The following is a 27,459-nucleotide window of genomic DNA, read 5'->3' as shown; positions in this document are numbered from 1 at the left end:
CAATCGCATAATTATTACTGCAATGATAAATCTAAATTCGCAATAATTACCACTGTCGATAAAAATGAAACGAAAATGTAAGACATTAAAAACACTTTTTCTTTATTATATGTTTGTCAAAAATAATGAACCGCTTAAAGAATAATATTTTCTAGAATCTGCTTACTACTCATTTAAATCTGATATATCTGTCGACGGATTTTCCTCCGACTACGAACTATCATAGTCTGGTAGATTGAATAAAATTACTATTAATTAAAGTTATTATCTAGTTTAATAAAATAATATTAATTTTTTAATTAAATAATTTCTTTACAAATAATTGTCATAATGTTCAAATATCCAATATTGATCAATATAATTGAAGGAAAACTGGAATAGGTTTCAAATTAATTTAATTCTTATTTTAGTTATATTATTTTCATTCTTATATTAATATAAAGATATTAACTTGAGTATTTACGATTTAAACATCACGATGGTAAGAAAAATAATTTACAAAAATATAACATTAAAATTTTAAGGAAAAAATAATTAGGGCTTACTGAATAATATTATAAGTTTCAGTTCTTTCAGATTAATTATGAAATTCCTATGTACTAAAAAAATTTTCAATTTTAAGTCAACTTATGAATAAAATAAGAAATTAAAAAAAATAATGCATTAACAAATAAAAAATATTTATAAAGTATTATTAATGATTTAAAAGGAATCTTAATTAAGAAAGGAATTTATTGAGACACTGAATTGCAAATATATTTAAAAAATCAAAATACGATTATTTAATAGTCAGTTTTAATAATTTTATTCAAACCATGGAGAATAATATTTCAGCTAGAAATAATTTTTATTGGCACAATATTTCAGAATTTGATTAAAGTATTTACAGAATCTACAATTAACAGCGCCTATATTTACATTATATCAGGGTATTTTTTATATATCATTTAAAATAAAATTTTATATATTTTGGTTTATTATTTCTAAATCTATAAACAAATATTCTATTATATTTTCAGGAAAAGTAGAAATATAAGAGTCGAATTACTTTACGTTATATAGGGGCGATACAAGGACTCCTGAATATCTGAAATACTAATCTGACTGTCATACGAATTTTGTATTAATTCAGTTGATTTACATGTTAAATCATTTAAATTATTTCTACATTTCTGATTATCAATTTGAATAACTTCTGAATCTTGTCCTTTTGTATTTGACCTCGTTTCCTGCTGGGCTTTTTTATTTCTTTTCCATTTCATTCGACGATTTTGAAACCAAATTTTCACCTATAAAAAATTAAATATACAATATAGTTCTAAACAATATTCTATAATACATTATTATAATATATTATATTTAAAATTGAAGTAATAGGATTGAATATTAATAAGAAGGAATATTTGAAGATAGATTATTATTTTTATTATTATACAAAAATTGTAGTAATATTTTTTTAAATTATTAAAAGTATTAATAAAATTTTTAATGAACAAGTGAAATTTAATGAAAACACTGACTGTAAGGAAAGGATGAATTAATAAAGCATCGCAATCTTTATGTAGTTCTAATAATTTATGTTGTTACTCGACTGATTTAAAAACATTGAAATTTGAAATTGATTATTACTAGATAATATCTACTTCCATACTACTTATAAATATTTGTAAATGTTAATGCATCAAATATATTTGAGTTATATATGAAAATCATTATAAAATAACTATTATAATCATTATTTACAAGAACAATAAAATGTATAAGTAGAATTATTCATTAAGTATGTTTTTTTTTACGTATTAAAAATATTTCGTATTATATTTCGTATATCTATATTTTTAAATTAAGCATAAGAAATTAATATTTAGTATAATTAAATGTTTAATCCATGTTGTTAATAGTATAATACCGAAGTGATAACATAATTTAAAATGAAAAGTTAAATAGTATTATATGAAATCTTTTTTTTTTTTTTTTTGTTATCTGTCATCAATACATTTAAACAAATCATATTGATAATATTTATTGATAATATTATAGATTAAAAAGATGTCATTCATACATATGTGATACTATATAATCAAAGAATAAAGAGGCCTAAAGTATATTTGAAGCCCAATCTTATTCTGGAAGATTACTTTTTTGTGTATATTTGATACCTCAATACTTCTCTATACTTATATTCAATCATTTTACAATAGGTGTCTGTATATTTAAACACATTTTATTAGACGCCCTTCTCATCCATTTTTGTGCTTTAAAAAAAAATTTTTTATTATAAAAATAATTTTGTTTTATCTATTTTATTATTTCTTACTATTATCGATTAATTTATTGCTATTTTAAATATGTAATTATTATGATTGTTGCCACATTACTCATTATTTTAATATTACTTCATTCTATTTTAAATGTTTCACTTACATACTGCTATTTGCAGTATTTATTATTCATCATTTACATGTCTCTGCTCTATAATTTTTTTTCGTAAATTGAACAGATTAAGTTTAATTTAAAAATTTAGAAACTCAATAAAAGTTTAAAACAAACATTAAAATTAAAATGTTTTAAAAAAGTAAATATGAAGTTACAACAAATTTGGCCTTAATTTTAATTATAATTTAAACGTTGCAATTATAAAACGGATGTTATAATAAGTTTAACATACTTTTACTTGATATATTATGTATAGAATTTCAGAACTTAAATTATATTTGTTATCATTAAATGCACATTTTTTTATTGGATCATCTTTATCTATAATGATAAAGATGTATTTTTTATACGACTGCTAGTATAGGATGAAATAACGATATTATGTGTATTGGCATTAAAACATTATATCTTTTTTATAACAATCTTTTATACAACTGGATATTCATCTTTTGTTAATATTAATCTTGTTCACATGTCTTCAACCATTTTTTCATAGTTTTATAGAATAAGTTCAATAAATTGTTTTCCGGATGTATATTTAATTGATTTTTCTTTATCTCTTTCAATATTTATGTCTTTGGAAAATTTAAAAAATTTATCGCTTAATACATATTAAATATTTATATACGTGGTGGCTTTATATCTTCTATTTCTATTAATAAAATTGTTGTTTTGTAAAATCTTATTTTTTCGCTTTTCTTTTATTATTTTCTTAAAAATGAAATTTGTGTAATGTAAGATAAATTAGTATCAATATATATATATATATATATATATATAAAATAAACAATATTAGAAATTTAAATATATATAATATTATAGATTTTTTAGAAAACGTATATCCTCTATATAATTAAAATAACTTATTTTAGCAATTGCAAAACTTATATTTAGTAGCAAGATGTTACCTTTTGATCTCAAATAGATTAAGAAAATCTTTAAATCAATGGAAAATTCTCCTTTGTTGGTAACGTTTCTCAAGGTCAAGAAATATGAAAAACCTCAAATCAAAAAATCAAATATAAATTTATTGATAATAAGTAAAAAATCCTTTATTAATTAAAAAAAATTATTTTATACCATATTTATTTCACTATAACATTTAATTATTTTTTTCCTTTATTTTGTAGTTCATCAAAAGAACGAAATATAAGAGAGTGATAAAAGATTAAAACATAAAAAAGTGGTTTAAGTTGACAAATTTAATACTCTAGATTTTTTATAAAAAGATAACAAATAAACATTTTTAATAAAAATAAGTTCTTAGAGATAGTAGATATAGTTTTTCAAATATATTTAGATCAACTTCATTTTACTTTATTGCATTTGTTAGTTTTTTATTATTTAAATAGGCTTATGTTTAAGGCAGGTAAAATCATTACAAGATTAATAACTAAATATCAAATAAAATTTGTAATGATCTAACTCAGTTTACATTGAATAATTATTATCGATATTTTAAACTATCTAGATGAGATACATATAAATATTTCACTCAATGATTTTAGCTTTCATTAAAAAAATACAAACAATTCTATGGATATTAAATAAACAACCACTCTCTTTAGAATCACTGATCGGTAACTTTAGATCACTAGAAAGTATACTGTTGAGCATTTATTAAAGTTATATTTAGTAAATATTAATAATTGTATTATTTTATTATAGGTTTATGTAATTTTATTTTAAATTTAAAATTATAAATAAATTAAACCTTTGCAATTTAATGATATTATCTACATATTATATATTTACGTATTATTTATTTTTGTCTTGTAATATTGATAAATTAATATCATAAATATATATTTGTTTATATTTATATTGATTTTTATAAATAGAAATGATAAAAAGTCGTTTCATTTTTCTATTAAACATTTACAACGTATTAGTGTTTAATAAGTTCAATATAGAAGGTCTAAAATGTAAAAACTTTAATGAACCTGTGAATAATATATGAATTATACAAAAAATATAATTTTAATTTCAGTTAAAGGCATTAATGTGATTTGTTTGATTTGTATTTATAAGTTTATATAATTGTACTTACTAAATTATAAAATTAGTATTTAATGATTTTTATATTAACAATGTAATTACTGAATATATTTTGAGATAATAAATAGTTGCATATTTTTGCTCTTCAATATCGCAATATTAAAAACAGATTAATCTTTAAATTGATTAAATATTCAATTATTAAATACGATTTAAATATAATAATAAAATTTATATCGACAAATTAATCAAATTTTATATAATTTCCATATTAATTTTTTATAAAAAAATTTATAGAAAACCATATTTTCTATTATTTTTATATTAAAAATAGAAAAAAATATATATAATACTACACAATTGGATACACAATACTCATTTCATGTAATTAATTATATGAAATATTTACCTGGGTCTCTGTTAACATTAAGGATGTTGCAACTTCAAATCGCTTAGGTCTACTTAAATATTTATTCTGACGAAATTGTTTTTCTAATTCTAAAAGTTGTTGTGAAGTAAAAGCTGTCCTTGGTCGTCTGGTTTTCCCTAAAAGAGCATGCTGTGTAGTACAACCTAAACATTGAGAATAAATGATTATAACAATTAATCATTATTATGTTTTGATTTACATTCAAGAAAATAATTTTTAAAGAAAACAGACTATAAATGTATAATTAACATAAATGTAAATACAAAAGTGAATAAGTAAAAATTAATTTTTATTATTTTATTGTTTTTATTCTTTATATATTTTTTTAATTTTCCAATATTTTTTTAATTGAGCCATAGAATAAATATATTCAGTTTTTTCTATTCTTTTTTAGAAAAATATATTTCATACTATTTTTATACGTTAATTTAAAAAATTAATATAATATAAAGATTTTAAAATTTTAATTATAATAAATCTCTTTTTTATGTTTGTTATGAATTATAATATTCTTTAAGGCTTGTTTTTTCAAATATAGTTAGCTTTAATTATTAATTTTATCTTATATATATTTATATAATTTATTGACTTGTATAGAAACAGCCAGATTTTAATGTCTATTAAGAAATTATATAATTAAAGTATTTATTTAGTAAAATATGTAGATAATTATATCTATATATTAATATTATTTTTTTGATGATGTAAATATTATTTTCGGTATAATATTTTATTTACTATTACAATATACAATATTATCTCGATATAATATAAATATCTTAAAATAATATATAAATTTTGTAATTCAACTTTTTATATTACGCTTCATAATTTTTTTTATCTCTGATTTTTTAAAGATTTTAAATATTTAAACCAAGAATAAAATATTCTTTTCGTAATACCATTGTATTGCAAAATAAAAATAAATTATCGCAATACATCAATATAAATGTTAGTCTGCTTTATGGGAATCTAATTATAAATAATTTTTAAAAAATATTTTAAAAAATTTAATTATTCGAAACTAGCGTAAAATATTGATATGATATTTTGTATTAATGCAATAAGTATATAGACTTAACATAAATACTAAAATAACATAAATAAAGATCATAAATAACAGTAAATGACTGTAGAAGCAACAGTAAAAACAAATGTAATAATATATGCTAAGGCGAGGGACAATTTTAGAAAATAATAGTAACTTCGTGGTAGAAATGAATTAGTAAAGAGGTCAATTGATTAATTCATGATATACTATGATAATTTAAACATGGACAGACACTTAATAACAATCTTTTGATATTAATAAGATCATGATTTTAAAAGAAGCAAAAGTTAGAAAAGATTGTAAAATTATATTAGTAACTGTTTAACGTTATAAAACATTTTTAGTTACTATCAAATTAATTTACATAAGAAAAAATGTAATTGTTAATATAAGATATATTATTTTCATAATCATCAAATGTAATATGACGCGGTATTACTTGGAGAGGAATATAAATTGAAATTCATCATTATATTTATACAGGTAGTTATTGAAATTGACAATAATTTTTTATCGGTGATTTTATAAGTTAAGAAGTTTATTCTGAAATTGAGGAAATTTGAATTTAAAGGTATTGTAAAACCTGTCAACTTACAAACAAAAATATTCAAAATGATAGTATAAGAGATTAAAACTAGCAAAATTTTGAATTTTATAATTCCTATACACTAATCAAGAAGTAATCCCTTATAGCATTTATAAAATAAATACATTAATTGTAATATATAAATATATATATTAAGTGTAAAAAATGAACAGAACAACTACTTTTTTTATATAACAAATTTGATATTCAAAAAAATTTTTAATTTCATTCATTTTTTTACTAATAAAATATATTTTAATTATAATATTTATTTTTAAACATATAATAATGTAAGTATGATACAAAAATTAAGAATGAAAGGGTGAAATACTTAACTATTAAAATATTACCCAACTAAATTTTTTAAATAAACCCGTAGCATGATGAAAAGTCCATGATATCTAATGAAAACAAATAACAATAGTGTAATGTAATATATTACATACAGGAATTATACTTACGTTAGTATCCTTTAAAAAATAAATTTACTAAAATTTATGAAACAATTTAAAACCAAGATAATTTAAGAAAATCGCTAACTAGAAAAGATTGTACAATTTTTTAAGAAAATGAATTCAAAAGTCTGTAAGGATAATACACTTATCGTTTCTCATCACTGAATACTCCACAGAATAGTCACGAATAAAATAAAAAAAACTCTTATATATACATCCGTACAGGGTTGTAAATCGTTTGGTAACCGTATTGTTACCAAATTAACAAAAATATCTGTCTTTGAAATAAAGTCAATAAATCAAATTATTTGCAATTACAATTGTATATTTTTATTAAGATAGAAATAATACAAATTAGTTCTGATTTCTAAATATAAATATATCATGAAGAGAATCCTTTTTTCTACATACTATTTAATATTATTTAATGTGATTAATCAATCATACAAATCATTATTCTTCATAAAATTTATTTATAATTATATACATTTTCAGAAAGATCGTATATGAAATTTAAAATTTAAAATATAACACTAAAAGATATTGATTACTATATGGTGAACAATAATTGAGAATAACATTCAATGCAACAGAGAAACCATATCTACTACTTGCTTGAAGATAGAATCTTAATTGAATTCATGAACCGTTAATAACCATCTACACAACTAGAACCTGGAATAAGAGAGACAGAGAGAGAGAGAGAGAGAGAGACAGAGAGAGAGACAGAGAGACAGAGAGAGACAGAGAAGAGAGAGAAGATAGAAGAGAGAGAGAGAGAAGAGAGAACAAAAGATAAATTCTAATATAGAAGGAAGAAAAAAATTTAACCTCAATATTATAATTATAATACTTTTTTTACTATTTTAAATTAGCATACGTTTTATTTACAAAAATCTTTCATCCATTTAGACAAATTTCAGTGTTCTCCTGTACTACTAATATATTTGATATTTCATTCTTTCTGTTTTAATTATACAACTGTAAAACATTATCTTACAATCATTTTGTCTATTTAACTTACGTTGTTAAATATTTATAATCGTTGTTTCATTGACTTGAAAGATGACAAAAAGGAAAATATGCTATATGCTATATCTAAATAATATTTTATATCGGATACTATTTGAATTATTATATTATTTGTCTTTTTTTTTACTTTAAATATTATTTAGATTTTGTGGCCGTTACGCTTCATTTTTAAAATACATTCAAACTCGTTACAACCAATGTAAAACATCCAATATTTCATATTGACTTGTACAATATTATTGTACTATATATACTAATCTATAAATTCAGATTACATAATATAATAATGTAATATAATTAAAACGATTTGTATACGAGATAATTTCACAATAATACTATATTTTATATAATTTGCTTGAGAAACATAATGATAATTTATTATAATTTCAATGATAATATTTTTTATTATAGAAAAGTATCCGACTGAATCCAATCTTTATGAATCTATAGTTTTTTTATATCAGAAATGTTATAAATACATTATTTACTTTTTGAAGTAAGAGTTGCTAACACAATTTTTATTTATAGCTTCTTTGTAATTTATACAAGGTTACTCTATTTAGCATTTAAAATATCTATTTTTATGTAACTAGATAATTTCACGATAATAAGTTAATTATCTTTTGAAATATATTAATAATTTTGAAATGTTATTGTGACATCTTACGTAGTTGTATTAATTAAATAAATAACAAGTTTCTATCTTTACTTAATTTTAATTATCTATTGAGGTCGAAACTTTTCGCGTAATATATAAAATTATATTTGCAATTACATATTTTGTCATTATTTTGGATTTCATAAATTTTATAAATAATCTTTTTTATTTAAAAACATTTAAATAATAACGATGTATAAAATATTATATTTTATTTATCTCCTAAGCCTATATAAGTTATTATTTATTATAATACGTATTATTTTTTTGCTATTTTATTCAAATTCCGATCATAAAATCGAAGATAGTGGATAATTATTTAAAGACTATATTAATAGAAAAAAATATTTAATAGTTAACAATTTTGGTTTCGCGACAAAAATAAAAACAAAATACATTTAAATATTTAAATGGTCATATGCGATTTAAGGTGCCAATTTTGTAATAATTACAATTATCAATTAATTTTTGTCATATTATTAAAATTAATGTGATACAACTGTATTCATGTTGTTAATTAATTATTTTATATTGTTAAATTAAGAATAAAAAAAGTGCAGATATTTTTTAAAAATATTTAAAATAAAATATTGAGATTTTAACAATGGTTATAATTTGAGTAAGTTTTTCATTTTAATTACTAGAATTATTTAATACCATTTTTGTATTTCTATTGAATACAAAAATTGAATACCAATTCATATTTCCATTGAATAGAAAAATTTCATAAGATAAAAAGCAAATTTATAATAGTTAGTAAATTGATATGTAATATTTAATACGAAATATATTTTATATAAAAACTTGGATTAGTGTCTTATACAGAATTTTGAAAAATTGTGAATTAATATTAATCTCTGATATGAGCTGACATTCACCGTTACTCTGATTAAAATTATTTTATGGAACAGTAAATCCAACCTGAAAACGGCTAATAGTAACCCAAATAAATTAAATTATCATAATAAAGGACTCATATATTCCCCTGCATAACATCCCCTTTATTTAAGGATATTACAAACACAAGCTTTAACAGCGATATGTTCACTCGATAAATCCGCCTCCCTTATTTACTAACATCTGTCATCATTTGTATTCTCCCTTACGAAAGAATTTTATAATTCTTATTATCCAATGGTATTCAATATTTCTATGTCAATTATTTAAAATAATAATTATATATAAAGTAAATTGTTAAACAATGTTCAATTTCTTAATTATTAAATAAATATTACAAATGAAAACTTTAATTATTATTTTTATAATATTAAAATGCATAATATTTGTAACATAATATTTCAAAATTTCATTTGTAATTTATATTACTATTTTATTATTTCAAACATGCTATATATTGAATCTTCTATGAATTGGTCATTTAAACAGGTATTATTGTATACTTATAATTCCAAAATTTTATTTATTTTAAAATTTTTTGATTGAATGCAGTTCTTTTGGAAAGTTTGATTGTAAGATTTTTTAAATCTAATTTTTATCGAATATTGTTAAAATAAATTATTGATTTATATAAAATCATTAAATTAATATAAATATTTTAATAAACAGTAATACCTAAACATTAATAACATATTTTACAATATTTATTAGTTATAAAGCTGAAATTCTTGTAAACGACTAGAGAGAATATTAATTATTTTTATAGCGTTTATTTAAAAATATTAATATTTCCGAAATATGATATAAGAATTAAATTTCTATATTTAATTAAAATATATATATAGTTTAATCTATATGTCATTAAATGAAACGAAACAAATAAATAATCTTAACACAGGACAAAACAATAATCTATGTACTATTTTACTGTTTATCTAGATATTCTTAGAATCTTATAAATTAAAAAAGTAGTAAAATAATATTAATATTAAAATATGAATATTTTCATTCAAATATTGTATAGCATTTCAATTCTTTACATACAATTAATTTACATACAATAAAGTAAAAATATAACATCTACCGAACATTAATCCAAACGTAAATAATTTAAAAAATATAAAATTGGAAAGTATTTGGAAAGTTTAATATAGTTTATTTATGTCTAGTACAAGTATAATACAAATGTATTTATTATATATAAGTATATTTATAAAATTCATATAAAACTATTTACTTATAAATATTTACAAAGCAAATCTTATACCTTGAATTACTTATATATAAATAATAAAATATTATTAAAATATAAATTTTTGGTTCTAATATTATAAAGTATGAAATTATGAAGATTTTATTCGGTTAAATATATTGCTTATCACTATAAGTATGTATATATTAGCTAATAATTGTTTACGTCTATATTTGAATACTATTTGTTTTTACATTTTTTTAATACAATGCAAAGATTATCTGATTCAGAAAAACTAACCATTAGTTTTCATTCATTTTGTTTTCAACAAAATTATCTTATATATGTATACATATAATCAAACGATTAAAAACATTTTTACAAATCAAGATTTAGCGAATAAACGTAAATTATTTAATAATAAATACAAATTATTTATAAAAGTTGCAAAAACATTTATTTACTTTCATTATTCAACATAATTTAATAAAAATTACTAGTATAATTAATATATACCTATAAGAGATCCTAAAATAAAGTTACAATATTTTACAATAATTACAACGCTTCCTCTTAACCTGTCGATTTAATATCACTTGTTTTTGCTTATACAAAGAAAAAGAGCAGAAAACGATGTTTTAAAGAAACGATGATATCTTTCGTTTTTTTGTATATATTATTTGTTAGTATATGCATAATATAATAGAATATTGCACTTTTATCTAATAATAAAATAAAATGGAAATACAATTGTGTCCTTCAAAAATAATAAAAAAATTTATTCAAGACCCATAATTATGATAGTAAGAGGTCTGCTGAATTAATGTTAGTAATTATTTCTGTAAAAGATAAATATAAGGCACGTATAAAATAAATCACATAGCTGTTTGTATTATGTATATTAAATCTGTATAAAATTGTAAATAAATTGTTAGTATAATAAATGTCAAATTATTATTCTTTCAAATAATTTCAGTATTTATAATGATTCTAATTTTGAAAAACTATCTAAATAAGCAATATTTTCTGTAACAAATAAAATATCAGCTACGTAGATACCATATATCTAAATGCATAATTGAGTAACTAAATCCATAATAAAACTAAAGTTTAATTTACTTAGGTACAAACACATGAAACCACACGTACATACAAAAGTATATGCACGCATACAAATTCACATACATGTGCACACGATATTGCAAAATGAAAAATTGTATGATTAAGTTGGAGATTTTACAATTCATAATTTGATATAATAATATACTTTTGATGTAATTCCTTATTCTTTAAAGTATATAAATATAATGGTATTATTAATGTGTAATATAATATTGGAAATAGAATATGAATAAATTAAATATCATGTGAATATTAATATCCTTATTATTATATGAAACATTTGTTGATTATCTTTTTATATATTCTTCAAATAAATTAAAAAAAACTAATATTAAAATTTTGAATGAGCTTGAAACTGAAACTTAATACGTAAATAAGTTCTATAATATATATAATTTTATTTATATTTTGATGTAATTAAACAATCTTACAAACATCTCATTATTTACAATTTGAAAAACGTAGGTAATAGAATATGAATTTATTTTAGAATTTTGTTTTTTCTTATAAATAAATCGTGCTTTTTTTATTGCATTTGCATTTCGCTATTCTATTTTCATTGTATTATTTAGAAATAAATCAATACAAATTTATTAAGAAAAAATTATAAATTCATTATATAAAAACAGTAACTAATTTAATAAATATTTTGATTTTTAATCTTATAATATCAGAGAAAAAAATTATTTAATCTAAAAATTGAAGAAACAAATTGAAAAAATCTAAGAATTAAATTGATATCTTATACATTTTTATATATGTCTTATATTTTATACATGTTTTATATTTTATGAATGTCATATTTTTATGTCTTTTGTATTTTTACTTGTATAAATAAGATGAATAAATAATTTTGAAAGTATATGAAATTTATGAAATAACAGATATGAAATAATAGATTTATGAAATAACAGATATTTGAAATTATGTCTATGATATAAATTTATTATTCTAATCATATAGACAGTGATTTGTAACTATCTCAAACTAGGAATCTGTACTTTTTTCTTATACCATAGTATAAAGTGTATTTTTATTAAGGTCCAAACATATAATTAACTATATAAAACGCGACATTCAAGCATTACATTCTGTGTAGTTTTCAATTAAGAACCTTGTCAAAGGTTGGTTAAAATACGATAAAATATAAGCATCTATTCGGAATACACACACGCGTATATATATATATATATATATATATAATATAAATAAATAAGTGTATGATTAATATATATATATTAAGCATAAACTTATTTATTTTAAGTATAGAGAATAATAACATTGAAATACATTTTATATAAAACCAGTTGAAATTTACAATGAATAAATAACAATTTTATATCACTTTGTATTAAGCCATATATCATTAAATCTTTCATTGATGTCTAATTCAATCATTTGCAATTGTTCTTACTTTCAATGGTATATATTCATAATAACAAAAACAAGGAATTGTTACTTATTTTTGTAGCCACTTTTTAATACAATGCATATATATTTATTCAAATTAGTTCATTTATTTGTTACGCTAAGAAATAATGATTTTTTTTATATCTTAACCTACAGCTACTCGTCTGATCTATATATACATATATATATTAATTCATTACAAAATTGCATGTCATCCTAATGATATATATCAATGAGATTAAATGATCTAAAAGTAACCACTATACGGAAAAATTACCTAAATGTCTGTATAATTTCAGAAGTACTAAATTTGAATAAAATGTAACAAATTGTATACAATTTTATTAATTTTATTTGTGATTTACAGTTATATAAATGTTGAAACTTCACAAACATAGTAAATCAAAACGGAAATTTTTGTATTTAATAGACATTTAAAAAGTGATTCCAGCCTAAGAATGATTTGAAATCTATTACAACTGATTGACTGTATTGAAGTTAGTTATTTGTTAACAAATAATTTAAAAAATAAGAGAAACTATTCAAATTCGACAAAATATTTGACAAATTATACAAACTATTTAATAAATTAGACAAACTATTTAACAACTTAAACTAATTATTTAATAAATTTACAATCTGTATAATAATAATAATACCACATCTTGTAAATATGAGACTACAATATCAGATTCAGAAAATAAAAATTTAAAAAAGTCAAACATAAAGTATTTTTAAACATTTTTAAACATATATTTAAACATAAAATATAAAAAACATAATATAAATTTTTTGGTAAAAAGTGTCAGAAACAATTTACATAAATATATACATACAAACTTTGTTTGAGATAATTGTCTTTAATTATCGACTAAAAATAACAATGTAATAATTATTTATAGTGCTGTCAGAACATTTTTATCGTCATTTACATTCGTATGAGATTTTGCATCTATTTACTATTCTCTTCAGCCTATTTGGCAGTCTATATAGTGGATACCACTTAGAGAAATTAACTGGAAAATACTTTGAAAAGTTTCTATTTATATAAGTAACTAAGTTATTAGTATTATACACTTCTAATATTACAATTAGTAATCCAAAATTTGCAATTATCCCAACAGAATGTCGTAAGATAAAGTAACAGAGAAAAACGTGTTTATGAAATATTCTTAATATAATCATTGTATTATACGTTGTATTTGATATCTTATTATAATCGAATTAAAAATTAAAACTTTTTGTTTAATTGCGACGTTCCTTAATATTTTATTATTTTCTGATATTGTATTAATTACTTGATACTCTCATTATTCAATGAAAATTGGGTTATAAAAAATTTTACTTATTAATTGCATATTGAAATTTAGTAAATTTTATTTTTTTTTTCAAAAAAAATAAACTGAAAACACATTTTTTAACTTAAAGAATTACTTAAGTATATGTATATTTTTACAATATCTAACTGTAATTTATATACAGACTATTCTATATATTATATACGATAAATACTTAAATTACACGAACGTCACAGCTACAACTTCTATAACATAACTTAAATACGAAACGATTTTACAAAAAAGTTTGAAAGAACTAATTAAATAAATTGTTATTGAAATTTAAATGAGTTGACTTTATTTTTATCGTATCACGAAATATCATACAGATTTTTATCTTTGTTTTACATTTTAATATAATATTATGGATTAATTACAAAAATAATAATTTTTTATATAATATCTTATTATGCTACAAAATGAAAGCTAATTTACGAAATTAAACTAATTTACTATATTAATACTTCTTAAACATATTATTTTCATTAAAATTGAAGTAAAAACATAATTATATAAGCATTCGTAAACCAAGAAGAAAGAGGTAATTAAATGACTATTAGATTCTAAATATGCGGAAAAAAATGGAGACATGCATCGAGAATTAGTCAACCAAATAATAAAGTCAATACGAATAAGCAATACTTTTAGTCTGTTAAATAAAATAATTTGATGTAATATAGATTGAATATCTAATCAGTCGAATAAAGTAATTAAATATAAAGGAAGGAGGAAAGAGAAATAAATCGATGTTAACAGAATAATGACAGAGATAAAAGTGGGGTCGAAGATTTCGTGTACAGATAGAATTGAGGTTCAAATTTGATATGGAAACGTATTGAAAGTTAGATTGACAATGATCAGCTCTGATCAATAAACACACCCTCTTTTATAACTTTTCAATCTGTGTAGTACATTTTTAATAACATTATATATTACGATATATAACATTATATATTACGATATACTTATCAATATTTATTTAAAAAGTTATATATACTACAATGTTTGACTAAAAGAAACTTAATTTTTTATAATAAAATTATATCACATTCAAACGTTGTTATTCGAACATGAAAATAAATAAATTACAATAATAAAAAAGAAATTGCAAGTAGTTATGAATGAATTTATAATTACTCTTACATTCCAAATTTTTAACTAATATTAAAATAAATTTTATCTATTTCAACTACTTCTATTATCTTATACTTATATTATATTATGAAGCATAAAAAAATAATTTTAAATGATATTAAAATATAAATATAATAAATAATTTCTATTATAATTCCTTTTTCACTTGAATGATGTCAAATATATTAAATTATTTTCAAAAATAAAACTGTCGCAAATTACACACACATTATAATAAATTTATCTATTCTAATTAAAAGATCTTTTAAAAAAAATGTATAATATAACGATTTTCAATTTTCAATGACACAGTGAATTTCATAAATTATAAAAATCAATAAGACTAAATGTATTTACCAAGTAAGTATTTAGAAAATTAAAGTTGGAAAATTTCAAATAAGTAGGTTTAAATTCAGAATATAAGCTAAACAAAAAAATTATTGTTGCAGTGTTATTATTAATCTTATCATTTCAATTGTATTTAAGTGACATAATATATTATAATAATAAAAATGCGATTTTCTTAAAATAAAATAATTTAATTTTCACCAATAACGAGTTATGTTGATCTTACAATAAAATATACTCTTGTACAATCTTATTTTAATTTTGTTTATTTTAACAATGTATATACTACTAATGTATGTTTCATCTATTAAAGTCTTTTAATTGTTATTTTATTTAACAGTGATTAATCATTAATTCAAATTTCACAAATAAAAAATATTAGTCTTATATCCGCTCTTTTTCAAAAAGTTTTTTCTTAATTTTTCTTTATTATTTTTTATCAGTAATTATATTATTTATAATTTTCATATGCAATGAATAAATATATATACTTTACAAGATAGTAAATTAAAATAGTAACTTTTATTGTTTTGGATATTCATTATGTAAATTATCCACCAATTTATATTTGAAAATATTATAATAAATTTCATAAATTACCGAACTATTTTGAAGTGAAATTAATTGCACTAATTGAATCCTATAAATATAGTATATTTACATGTTCAAAGCATTCTGTTAAGACCTTAAAAATTTTCACCTGAGTTGAGATATAACTACAGAACTTATATTAATTACTTTTTATTTTATTGAAGCGTAAAGCTTTGATTTTATATATAAATTCGTGAATATAATTTTAATTATTTTTTACAATATTTATGTAATAAGTTTATTTATTATTAAATTTATTCAAATTTATCTTTATATTTTAGGGATTAATATTGTGAATAACAGTTTATCAATTCATTATATAGTTTTTATTATATTTAATTATATTTAAAATTTTTTATATTTATCTCTCTAATCATATTCTTTATTCAAGGAATGTAACATAAAGAATTAATCTTATTATTCAAAATGTTCCAAACAATAATATAAAAACAATATTGTAAGCTTAATAATAGTAATAAACAAAAATAACTTACTGAATGCAAATGCTTAATCAATTTTTATCATATTTTATCAAGAGTTATAGAAAAAATTGATTAAAACATAAAAAACAGGTATACAGTATTATGTTGTAGTAGTTGTTGATTTAGAACTATCATAAAATATTATTGAAAATCATATATTGCATTAAATAGAAATCGAACACATCTTTTGTGGTATTTCAATTTGAGAAAAAATTCAATTGTGTAAGATTTAGTTGACTAGATTTAATAAACATACGATTGTTATTGAATAATAAACAATAAGATTGTTATTGAATAATACACAATAAGATTGTTATTGAACTAAAAAATAATTTCTTATAATTCAAAATTACATGTAATCTCATTGTTTGAGTAAAAGAAATATAGAAATTTACAATTTTGAAAAATATTCTGTATCATTATAATTTAACACGATCAATTCGTTTATTAAATAGTTCTTTAAGATACTCGATATATTAAAAAATTGCAATAATGAAAATTAACATAAAATTTATTTTCAAATTTAATAAATTATTCAAAATTAAACTAGTTAAACCGAAATCGTCGTGCTATCCATTCTATTACGCTTTTACAATAGCATTGTAATCTCAAATAATATTTTGTATTATAATTAAGTAATGACTTACAGGAAACTACCTAGAATAGCACATTCGTCAAAATTGGGCTTAAAAATTTTTTGTTACATAGTTACAATATTTTATTTGCTTAGTAATATGATTTTAATTAAAAATAATTATGATCTGTTTAATAAAACGTTAGTGTAATAAGATACTAATAACAAAAAATTCATAGAACAAAATTAGAAAAAATTCAAATTATTTATCTTTGATAATAATAAAAATATCTATATAAATGAACTATACTAAATATATATAAGTTATACTATATACTAAAAACCAATAATTTTTTATATTCTAAAATTGATTACATCAATATTTAGTATCCATTTATAATTAGTTCCTCTAATTGTCACGATTAACTTAGAAATAAAATCTTTTAAGTGTTGCCATATGTACAAACACTGACAGCCGGTGTGACACTTGCTTATTCGTGACAATAAGGGTGCATTCAAATCTATAGCTCCGTAATTAACAACATATATCAAATAGAATTTATACAACTTAATATTATTCTCAAATTTATTTTTAATTTTTTATGTAAAAATATTTATATAAGAATAATTATATTTGTAGAAATAAATTTAAAACTGAATAAATATGTTTATAAAAACATTTATATTATACATAATTTACCAAATTATACATTTGGTGATATTCATATAAAAATTTAATTTATATAATTGTTTAATGTAATAAATTAAATTATAAATAAATATAAATGAAAGATTTTGGTATAAATAACACTTCTAGAAATTAACAATTTCTTTAAAAAATACAATACTTTTATACTATTAAGGTAATTGTATTAATATAATTATAAGATTTTATCTTTGTATTAATTATTCCAACAAATGGCACATGTTTTATAATTATAATAACTTGCCTCAAGTATTTAAAAATTCTATAAGAAATCAATTTAAAATATTAACTTTCATATAACTAATATATATATTAATCGATGAATTAAAACATTTTATTCGTGTACGAGATTTTTTCAAATCAACTGTTAAATAAATATTACTTGTACTTTTAATTTTTTTTTGCATTCGTCTTATATATTTATTTTAATACACTATATCAAATATGTTCATTTTGCAAAAACTATTACTTAAATATAATTTGCAAGAGGTTTTATGTAAAAGAAATATTTAAAATATCAAAAAAGACATTAATAATATTATGTTATAACTATGAATTTATAAAAAGTGCAAATGTTTTAGAAATATTTAGTGTCTGAGAATATTAATGAATAATGAAAACAGAACTAAAAAAGAATATTGTGTTAGATAATCACGAAATTCTATTTTTAATTACTGTTTATGATTTTTCATGACTCAGCTAAAGATAATTTATATCACTTATTATCCATTTTTGTGGATAATAAACATATTTATTATTTCGAACAACGGTAGTATTTAGTATAATTATAAATTGTACTTCCATAATTATTCAATTATTAAGTATTTTGTATACTTTGGTGATTTGATAATACTACAAAATTTGTCATATATTATTTCTGCTTCTAGATTTATCATCTTCAATTCAAGTAAAAATCAGTCATTAAGTGATTGCAAAATAGATTGTTTATCAACTAATGTATTATTTCCAACATTCTTAAAAATTGTTCTACTTTAATATTTTTATGAAATCTATTTTATAAAATATTATATTATAAATTAATTTTAAAAAAAAAGAGCTATATCGTTAAATGTATAAACAGCAATAAATTTACAAAAATAATATTAGTATAATTTGAAAGATATAATTCATATATTTTATTCTATATTTTAGATTTTATACACAAAATAGACATTTTTCAATTTTCTTTATTCAGTTAAATTTGAAATTTAAGCTATATTAAATTAAAATAAAAAATGGAATAATTATTCAGATATAAGTCACTTTTTATTAAAAGAGTAAAGCAAATCTCATCGCTCGTGTCCAAAAAAGTGATATGATCTTATAGCTTATACATAGACCTACTAGAATTTCAAAATAAAAATTTTTATATTGAAAAGATGTTTATTGAAATCTTAATAGAAAACTTTTTATGTAATTAGCGTAGAAAATATTATCTATTAAAATCAAAATAATAAATTGTAAAACGAAAATAACATATTATTTTTTACATCGATTTTTTGATAATCATAGTTGTAATACCACATATTTTAATATGTTTTAGTATCATTATGTTGTCTCTTTTAACCAGAATATAGTATATCATGTTTTCTTTTTTAAACACAATATAGTATATGATATTTTCCTTTTTTAACCAGAATATAATATCATATTATGTTTTTTTTGTAATCAGAATGTGTTATTAAAGAGTTCAGCCTGATTAATATCTGAAAATGATAAAATGTATTAGTCATTTTAAAAAATTGAACAAAATATTTGAGAAAGTATTAAACATTTAATTTATTAAATTTTAGTTATATTATGATATACTTAATCAATAATAAAACTAACTGAGAGAAATCAATTATTTTATTATATAATATACGTGAATTTTTAAAACTTAATATATTAAAGTAAACCTACTAGTATTTGTATACTTCATGCAAATACTTGATATATTGATAAAAAAAATTACAAATATCCTAATGTTTCTGTATTATTAATCAAAAGCAATAAATGATATTTAGATATTATTATTGCATACTGAAGAGAATCCGTACAATATTAATAACGAAAATAAACTATTTAAATTCAAAATCGATTTTATTCTTTAATCTAGTTTCTACGCAGTAGATTCAATTAGTTTCATAAAAGAAGTAGGCTTTCTGCAAGTTTTCATAAATTTGTACCTTCTATAAACCATGATTTATCAAGTATTTTGAAATATACATCTGTTTCACATAAAATATCATTATATAATGAAAAGCTCCTCTTTCATAGTAATAAATACTTTCAATGTTTCTTAATACAGATTGTGATATTCTCATTTTTTATTTCAGCACATTTTTTTATCCATGCTTAATACGTCATTCCGAATCAGCAAAAAACTTATTTGAATTACGCTGAATTATCGAAATTACATTATTTCAAATTGATTGTTAGTAGATGCAACTATCATAAAATAAAGGTAACATTTCAAACAGTTATAATATTTAAAAATAATTAAAAAATTTATATAATTAATTACAATATTTTTATTACAATATCGCCACACAAAATTGATTCTTGATATTTTTCATGTATGTAGTATACATTTGAAAAATATCAAATTTATCAATAAAGTTTAATGTTTGCTATTAATATACTATAAAACGTGCAAAGTTCCTATATATCTGTGAACTAAATAGCATCTTAAATGTCGATTTTGTTTTTAATAGTATACTCACAACATGATATATTAAATTTAAAATAAAAATAATTTGGTTGATCATATTTGTGAAACTTAAATATATTTCCAAAAGTGTCAGACTAGAATATATTAAAAACTATTAAAAACTATTTTTTAATAAACTCGTTGATAAGAAAATTAGTAAGCCATTTTACTTTTTATAAAGATAATAAGAACAAGTGATAGCATCGTATTCGTTTCCTACTTTCTAACTGCTTTTAAAAACGATTCAGCATTTTTATACGTAGTGCAATGCTAGAAGATGAAAACAACAAATAAGTCCATTAAGTATATCTGAATATCAACTAGAAAGCTATGAATCAAATTCAAGTTTAGGAATTTCACCTCGTCTGTAACAGTACAACAATTCTCTACTTTTACACGTAACATAAGCTTTTCAATAATAGGACCGACAATTTGCAATTTTTTAATATACAGTGAGTTATGATTTTTAATATTACAATAACAAATTATTGAAACATGAAAGAATTTATAATTGAAATTGAAATTGAAATACTTAAGTTCGAATTATATATAGAATTAAACCACGGCATTAATAGTGTAGGTACTATCATATTTAATACTTTGAAAGTGAATAGGATATAAAAAGAAAATTTATTTCTTAATTCAAGATTATACTTCAGTCAAATACATTAGATTTAGCAGAGTTTCACTAACAGGATTTAAAAAATCAAATTTAAAGAACTTTCTGAATCTGATATAATTCTCGTACTAATTAGTTAGTAATTTTATTTCCCGATTCTTTGTTATACGGTTGAGCATGATGTTTCTCTCAGCATTGATACTATTCAAATTTACATCCAGTGTTAGGCCACTTGAAGTCTTAGTCACATATTATATAGTTTCCTTTAATCTAAAAATATATATGAAATTTAAGTATATGAAATTAAAAACACTATGTAAAATATTTTAATTTCATATTAATTATTTCCTGTAAAGCTTATGTTTTTTAGTAAATGACGGTAAACCTAAAAGATAACTTAATCAAATACTTAAATTTCATTGAAAATTAATCAATAATAAATGTTTCAAATGTTAGAAATTTTTGTATAAAAGGAGGAATGAAATATCTATCTGATATAAATAGCATATTTTATACTAGCAGAATATATAAAAGATAACACTTGTGAGTTTTAAAAATTATATAATTTTTTATTTATCATATATCATTTATATAAAAAAGTTTGTTTGTAGGAATTTTAATTTTACTTTAATGTAAATTTGATTTTTAAAAAGAAAATCCATATTATAAATTTGGAAAATTCTTATATTTCCGTTTGTTGTATTGACTAAAATATTCAAGTGAAATTTACTTTAACAAATTTATACTATTAGTGAAATTTCTACGGTATCTGAAAATGATTATAAACTTTATACATTTACTGTAATTAGCCTATCAATGATAGCTAATTATTAAAATCTTCAAATTTAATCAAAAAGACTATTCAAAATTAATAACTTATGATTTAGTAGATGAGCCAATACAGAAAGATAGACTTTACATTATTTATTTAAACTTTGAATTAATATAGATATGATATTACCAAACTATATATACTTGCTGTTAAAATAGTTTCAGCTTTTTACATCAAGTTAAGTATAAATAATATGTCCTTTGAACATCTGATTTATGTTAACTATTCCATGATATATATATATTGATATCAATTCTACAAATATAAAAGATATATATAATGTTTATTTATGTAATAGCTATATATATACCTATACGAATTATTATGTAACTGTGTATAACTATAAAAGTAATTTCAATAATATTTTATTTTATAAGTTTTTTTATTCTAATAATTATTTTATTTATTATATATATTTATATTCAAATATATAATAGAAGAGATGAGTATATTTATTTTTCTTACAAAAATCAAAACATTATAATAAAACAATAAATGTACTAGAAAGTATTGAATTTCTATGTTTTATTTGCACTTTAGTTGCTAAATGCGACATGCTCACTTATATTAATAATTCTTCATATTATCTATTAGAAAAGTAATTTTTATTATTTAATATAAAACATATGCTTTACTATTATATTAATTAAACTTTTGTTTATATTATATGTCTGATTGTTGAAACAATTGCTCTTTTGATTTTATTATTTTTACAAATGATATATATTTTCATATTTCATCATTTATTGATATTATAAATTAAATCAATTATATTTTATTGTATTTTAAAAATCTAGAACGTAAATTCTAATGTTACTATATATTTTACTTACATTTGTTTTCATTTTTTATTTACAAATTATTATTTATTATTATCCTATTCAATAATTAACCTTTATTATTTATTATTTCCTAATTACTTATAATAATTATTTTTCTTAATTTTGTATATATATATATATATACATTCACACATTCACGATTTCACACATTTATCAATACTCGATATTTCTGTATTAAAGAATAATATGGATATATTTAACAGTTGTTTCGTTTTAATGAAAATAACATTGATTATTTAATTACTCTCACTATATTACTTTTGTCTATTTTTTATTTTTATCTATTATAATATTAAATCTTGCAAGTATGTATTGAACGTCCGTCGGCAATTGGATTAAAATTTTCTTAAATAATTGTGTTAGTTACAAGAATAAGAAATAAGAAGAAGAGAAACATAAGGGGTTATCATAGACAATTTAATCAGAAAACTATTAGATTTATTATTATGTACAACAGATTTTAATGTCAAACATTCTTTGCTTCAAGTCGATCGTTAAAGAATATGTCTATCTTCGAGAAATAAAACTAAGCATAACTTTGTTATAAATTAAAAATATTATATTTTGAGAAAATTAATTTTTAATGAGTACGATATGCAAAATCATTTAAGCTATCCCATCATTGTCGATTTTGGTTCTTGTCTACAATGTTTATATTTGATATATTTATAATATTTCTTAAATATTTTATCTACGGTTACATTTTATTATTAATCTAACACTTTTATCAATTTAAAGCATTACAAATACTTAAAACTCAATTATTGGAATTCATATTGTATAATACAATATTTTCAAAGGACAGTATTTATTTATCAATTAAATACCTTCATGATTTAATAACCTCTCGATTATTCTTTCTCGATTCTGTACTTTATTTTCATAAAATTCTAAGTATTTAATATTATTATTCTTTTTATTTATCCAATTTCTTTTTATAAATGTAAAGTTTTACTAAATTATTATTTATATCTAAAAATGTAAATTAAATTAATATTTAATTTTTTCCGTTTTTAATTGTACTTTTGGCTACTTTATTAGTTATACATTTATCAATTTTCACAACTTATTAATTATTTATACAATAAATTTCTGTTAATTTTCAATTCAATATAAGTTAATATATTTAATTTTCTTTTAATATTAAATAATAATTTTATTTATTCAACATTTATGTTTGATTTTGTAAATTGTATATAGTTTTACTCTTCTTAATTATAGTAGGTTCTTTAGAGAACAATGACAAAACAGATAATGATTAATCATTTTTACGAATATGTAGTATTTTTATTAAATATAGTATAACAGTATTTAAAAATATTTTTCAATATTCACATATTCATTGAATTTCACTGATTCTTTAATGAACTTAAAAGGCAAATTATTAATCTTTCATGTTATTAGTATTAGTAATAAATAATCACATTTTAATTAACAAGAATATTTTGGATTTCTTATATATGTAGTATCAATAGAGCTGTTTAAATAGTTATTGTTGTTATTATTATTATTATTATTATTATTATTGTTGTTGTTGTTATTATTGTTATTGTTATTGTTATAATTTTCATTAATGTATTATTATTTAATACTTAAATTATATCAAATAAATAGTAAGCCGAATAATTAAAAAATGTATTTAATTAAACAAACAGTATTGTATCGTATTCATAATTAAAATTTTAAGTGGAAAGTTAAAAATTCATGCTATATAGCTATATTTATGATATTGAATACCTATTTGTTAAAAGAAAATTAAAGTTAAAATCAATATGAAATCAAATGTGAAACCTTGAAAAATTATAAGTAAAAAAATGATTCAATTAATATAAATAATTCGAAAGTTAACAAATCATAAAAATAATCTTTTTAAAATGAAATTCTTTATTACATGAAATATTCATGTTCCTATATTAAATAATTATTGTAAATATCATCCTTATATTTTTAATATAAAATAGAGTAAATGAGATTTATTATTTTATTTTATTTTATCATTTTACAATATGTCAATTATATAATTATTAATGTATAATGATTTATTATTAAATAATAGAAAATATTAAATACGATACAAGAATTAAATATTTTAGAATTATTAACCATGGAATAATGTTTAACATAAAAAAATATCAATTATGATTTTTGGTACTATTCGTAAATTAATTATAGTTAATAATGCAATATAACTTGTTATTATAACAAAATATATTTTTGATTTGAAGTAATGATAAAATAATAAATGTCTTTATAATAAAATAAATAAGTATCTTTAAAAATATTGACAAAATTAAGAATTTCTTCGGTATTTAATCAATTTTTTAAAGGCATATAATTGAAATATTTTTAATATTTGAGTATATTTATAAATATTTTTATACCATCTTTATACTTTTTCTATTATATTATTTTCCGTATTCTTAGAAAATTATTTCTTATGATTTTTATTATAATATGAATTGCCGAAATGTTATAAAATACAGACAATAATATAAAAATTATTTATAAACAATGATGAATAAATAAAAAAACTAGAATTATATTAACTTCATAATAAATTTAAAAAATCATATTTATATTAATACATTTATATAATATTAAATAAAATTCTTTTACATAAGTAGTTATTCCTACAAATTTAGTATAAGTAAACTTTAGAAAATATAAAACAATGTAAAAGATATGATTAACTATTATTTTTATTTCAAGAAGCCCCTCCAATAATATTTTTATAATATGTCTATAGTTTCTAAATTTCGAATTGAAATAGGCGAAAGTATAATTAATTTTGTGCAATTATATATATGTATTTATTTTTCCTTTATCTACACTTTAAATTAATCGTTATTGATTCAATTATTAACTTATTTTTGTTAATATTTATTTATGTTCATATACTATATTATATTAAAAATATTATATTTTTAATTTGAAATATATTTGGTTTAATTAGAGTGTATTATATTAACAAATCATTACGTATGAATACAAACAATTCGCACTAATATTTAGTAAATTAGTAAAGTTATACAAAATTCAAGTTCTTAACACTTAAAAGATCATACCTGTAAGATCAGTAGATAATCTAGGATAAAGCATTCCACTTCGAGCCAACCATTCTAACTGCAACGAATGGATATGATGTTGATGAGGCGTTTCTGATATCAGATGTCCAATTGAATGTCCTTTTTGAATAGTGTGAAAAGCACTTCCACTGTTAGAATGATAGTATACGCTTCCAGGATAAACTAACGAATTTCCTGAATTAAATACAAAATTTTGATTTCGCCGTAAATTGTTTACACCTAATTCATAATATCTAGACACTATATTTTTTTTATCATCGAACACTATTCCTGTGTTTTCTTCAGATCCTGGTGATATCGGCGGACTATTTGTTAAACTTCTACTTGCATTACTATCTGGGCTTGCGCTAATAGTTCTGCTTGAATCAATTTCTGTACTAATATCAATGGTTTTATTATTAAATTGCAGTGAAGTTTGTAAACAAGGAGAAAAATTTTGTACAAATTCTTGTTTACTAAAATCTTTACTTTCGAAACTATTTGATATTTCAAACTTCGAAATAGAGTGACTCTGTTCTCGAAAATAAGACAAAACATTTTCAGGATTATCCATTTTTGATGTATAGTTGTTTAAAATTTCTACTGTTTTAGTTTCTTTACACGAGTTGGTATTGTCAAGATTCAAATTTTTTTTTTTAATATTGATTAAAAGATTCAATTTTTTATTAAATTTATAATTCTCTGGATCTTTTTGATTGGAGGCTTTACTCAATAAAGCATCGATATAAAAAGATGTTTTACCAATATATGTAGGAGATTGATTTTCAGGATTATATTGAGAATCTTTTTTTTTTTCCGAATTATTCAAATCATTTTCGACACAATATAATGATTGAGTTTTTGAAAAATTGTCTTTATTATTAATAACTAATTCTGTAGAAAATTTTTTACTTTCACAATTTTTATCTTCTGAAAAATTCAATAACTGTGGTTCCTGGCTATTTGAATT

General features: G+C 19.6%; 1 protein-coding gene across 1 annotated transcript; it reads right to left on the bottom strand.

Annotated features, from left to right (window-relative positions):
- Positions 1–1,041: 1,041 nt before the first annotated feature.
- On the bottom strand, positions 1,042–27,063 carry exex (motor neuron and pancreas homeobox extra-extra). The gene is made up of 3 exons (XM_011507470.1): positions 26,490–27,063; positions 4,844–5,007; positions 1,042–1,289 (listed from the first exon to the last, which is right to left on the bottom strand). Exons 1-3 carry the CDS (start codon positions 27,061–27,063, stop codon positions 1,050–1,052), a joined length of 978 nt encoding a protein of 325 aa, XP_011505772.1. The 3' UTR covers positions 1,042–1,049.
- Between the last annotated feature and the right edge of the window lie 396 nt (positions 27,064–27,459).

This window comes from Ceratosolen solmsi, unplaced genomic scaffold, assembly GCF_000503995.2.
Source record: "Ceratosolen solmsi marchali unplaced genomic scaffold, CerSol_1.0 scaffold6, whole genome shotgun sequence".
Taxonomy (NCBI): domain Eukaryota; kingdom Metazoa; phylum Arthropoda; class Insecta; order Hymenoptera; family Agaonidae; genus Ceratosolen; species Ceratosolen solmsi.
Note: the sequence above shows the minus strand (reverse complement) of the source record. Positions and strands in the feature narration are given on the sequence as shown.

Bases quoted from the DNA above. Each gene is read 5' to 3' on its own strand.
- exex (XM_011507470.1), bottom strand. From the start codon at position 27,063: ATGGATAATCCTGAAAATGTTTTGTCTTATTTTCGAGAACAGAGTCAC. The intron at 5,008-26,489 runs GTATGATCTTTT...CTCAATGTTTAG, and splicing joins ATTATCTACTGATCTTACAG to GTTGTACTACACAGCATGCT. The intron at 1,290-4,843 runs GTAAATATTTCA...AATTTTTTATAG, and splicing joins TAATGTTAACAGAGACCCAG to GTGAAAATTTGGTTTCAAAA.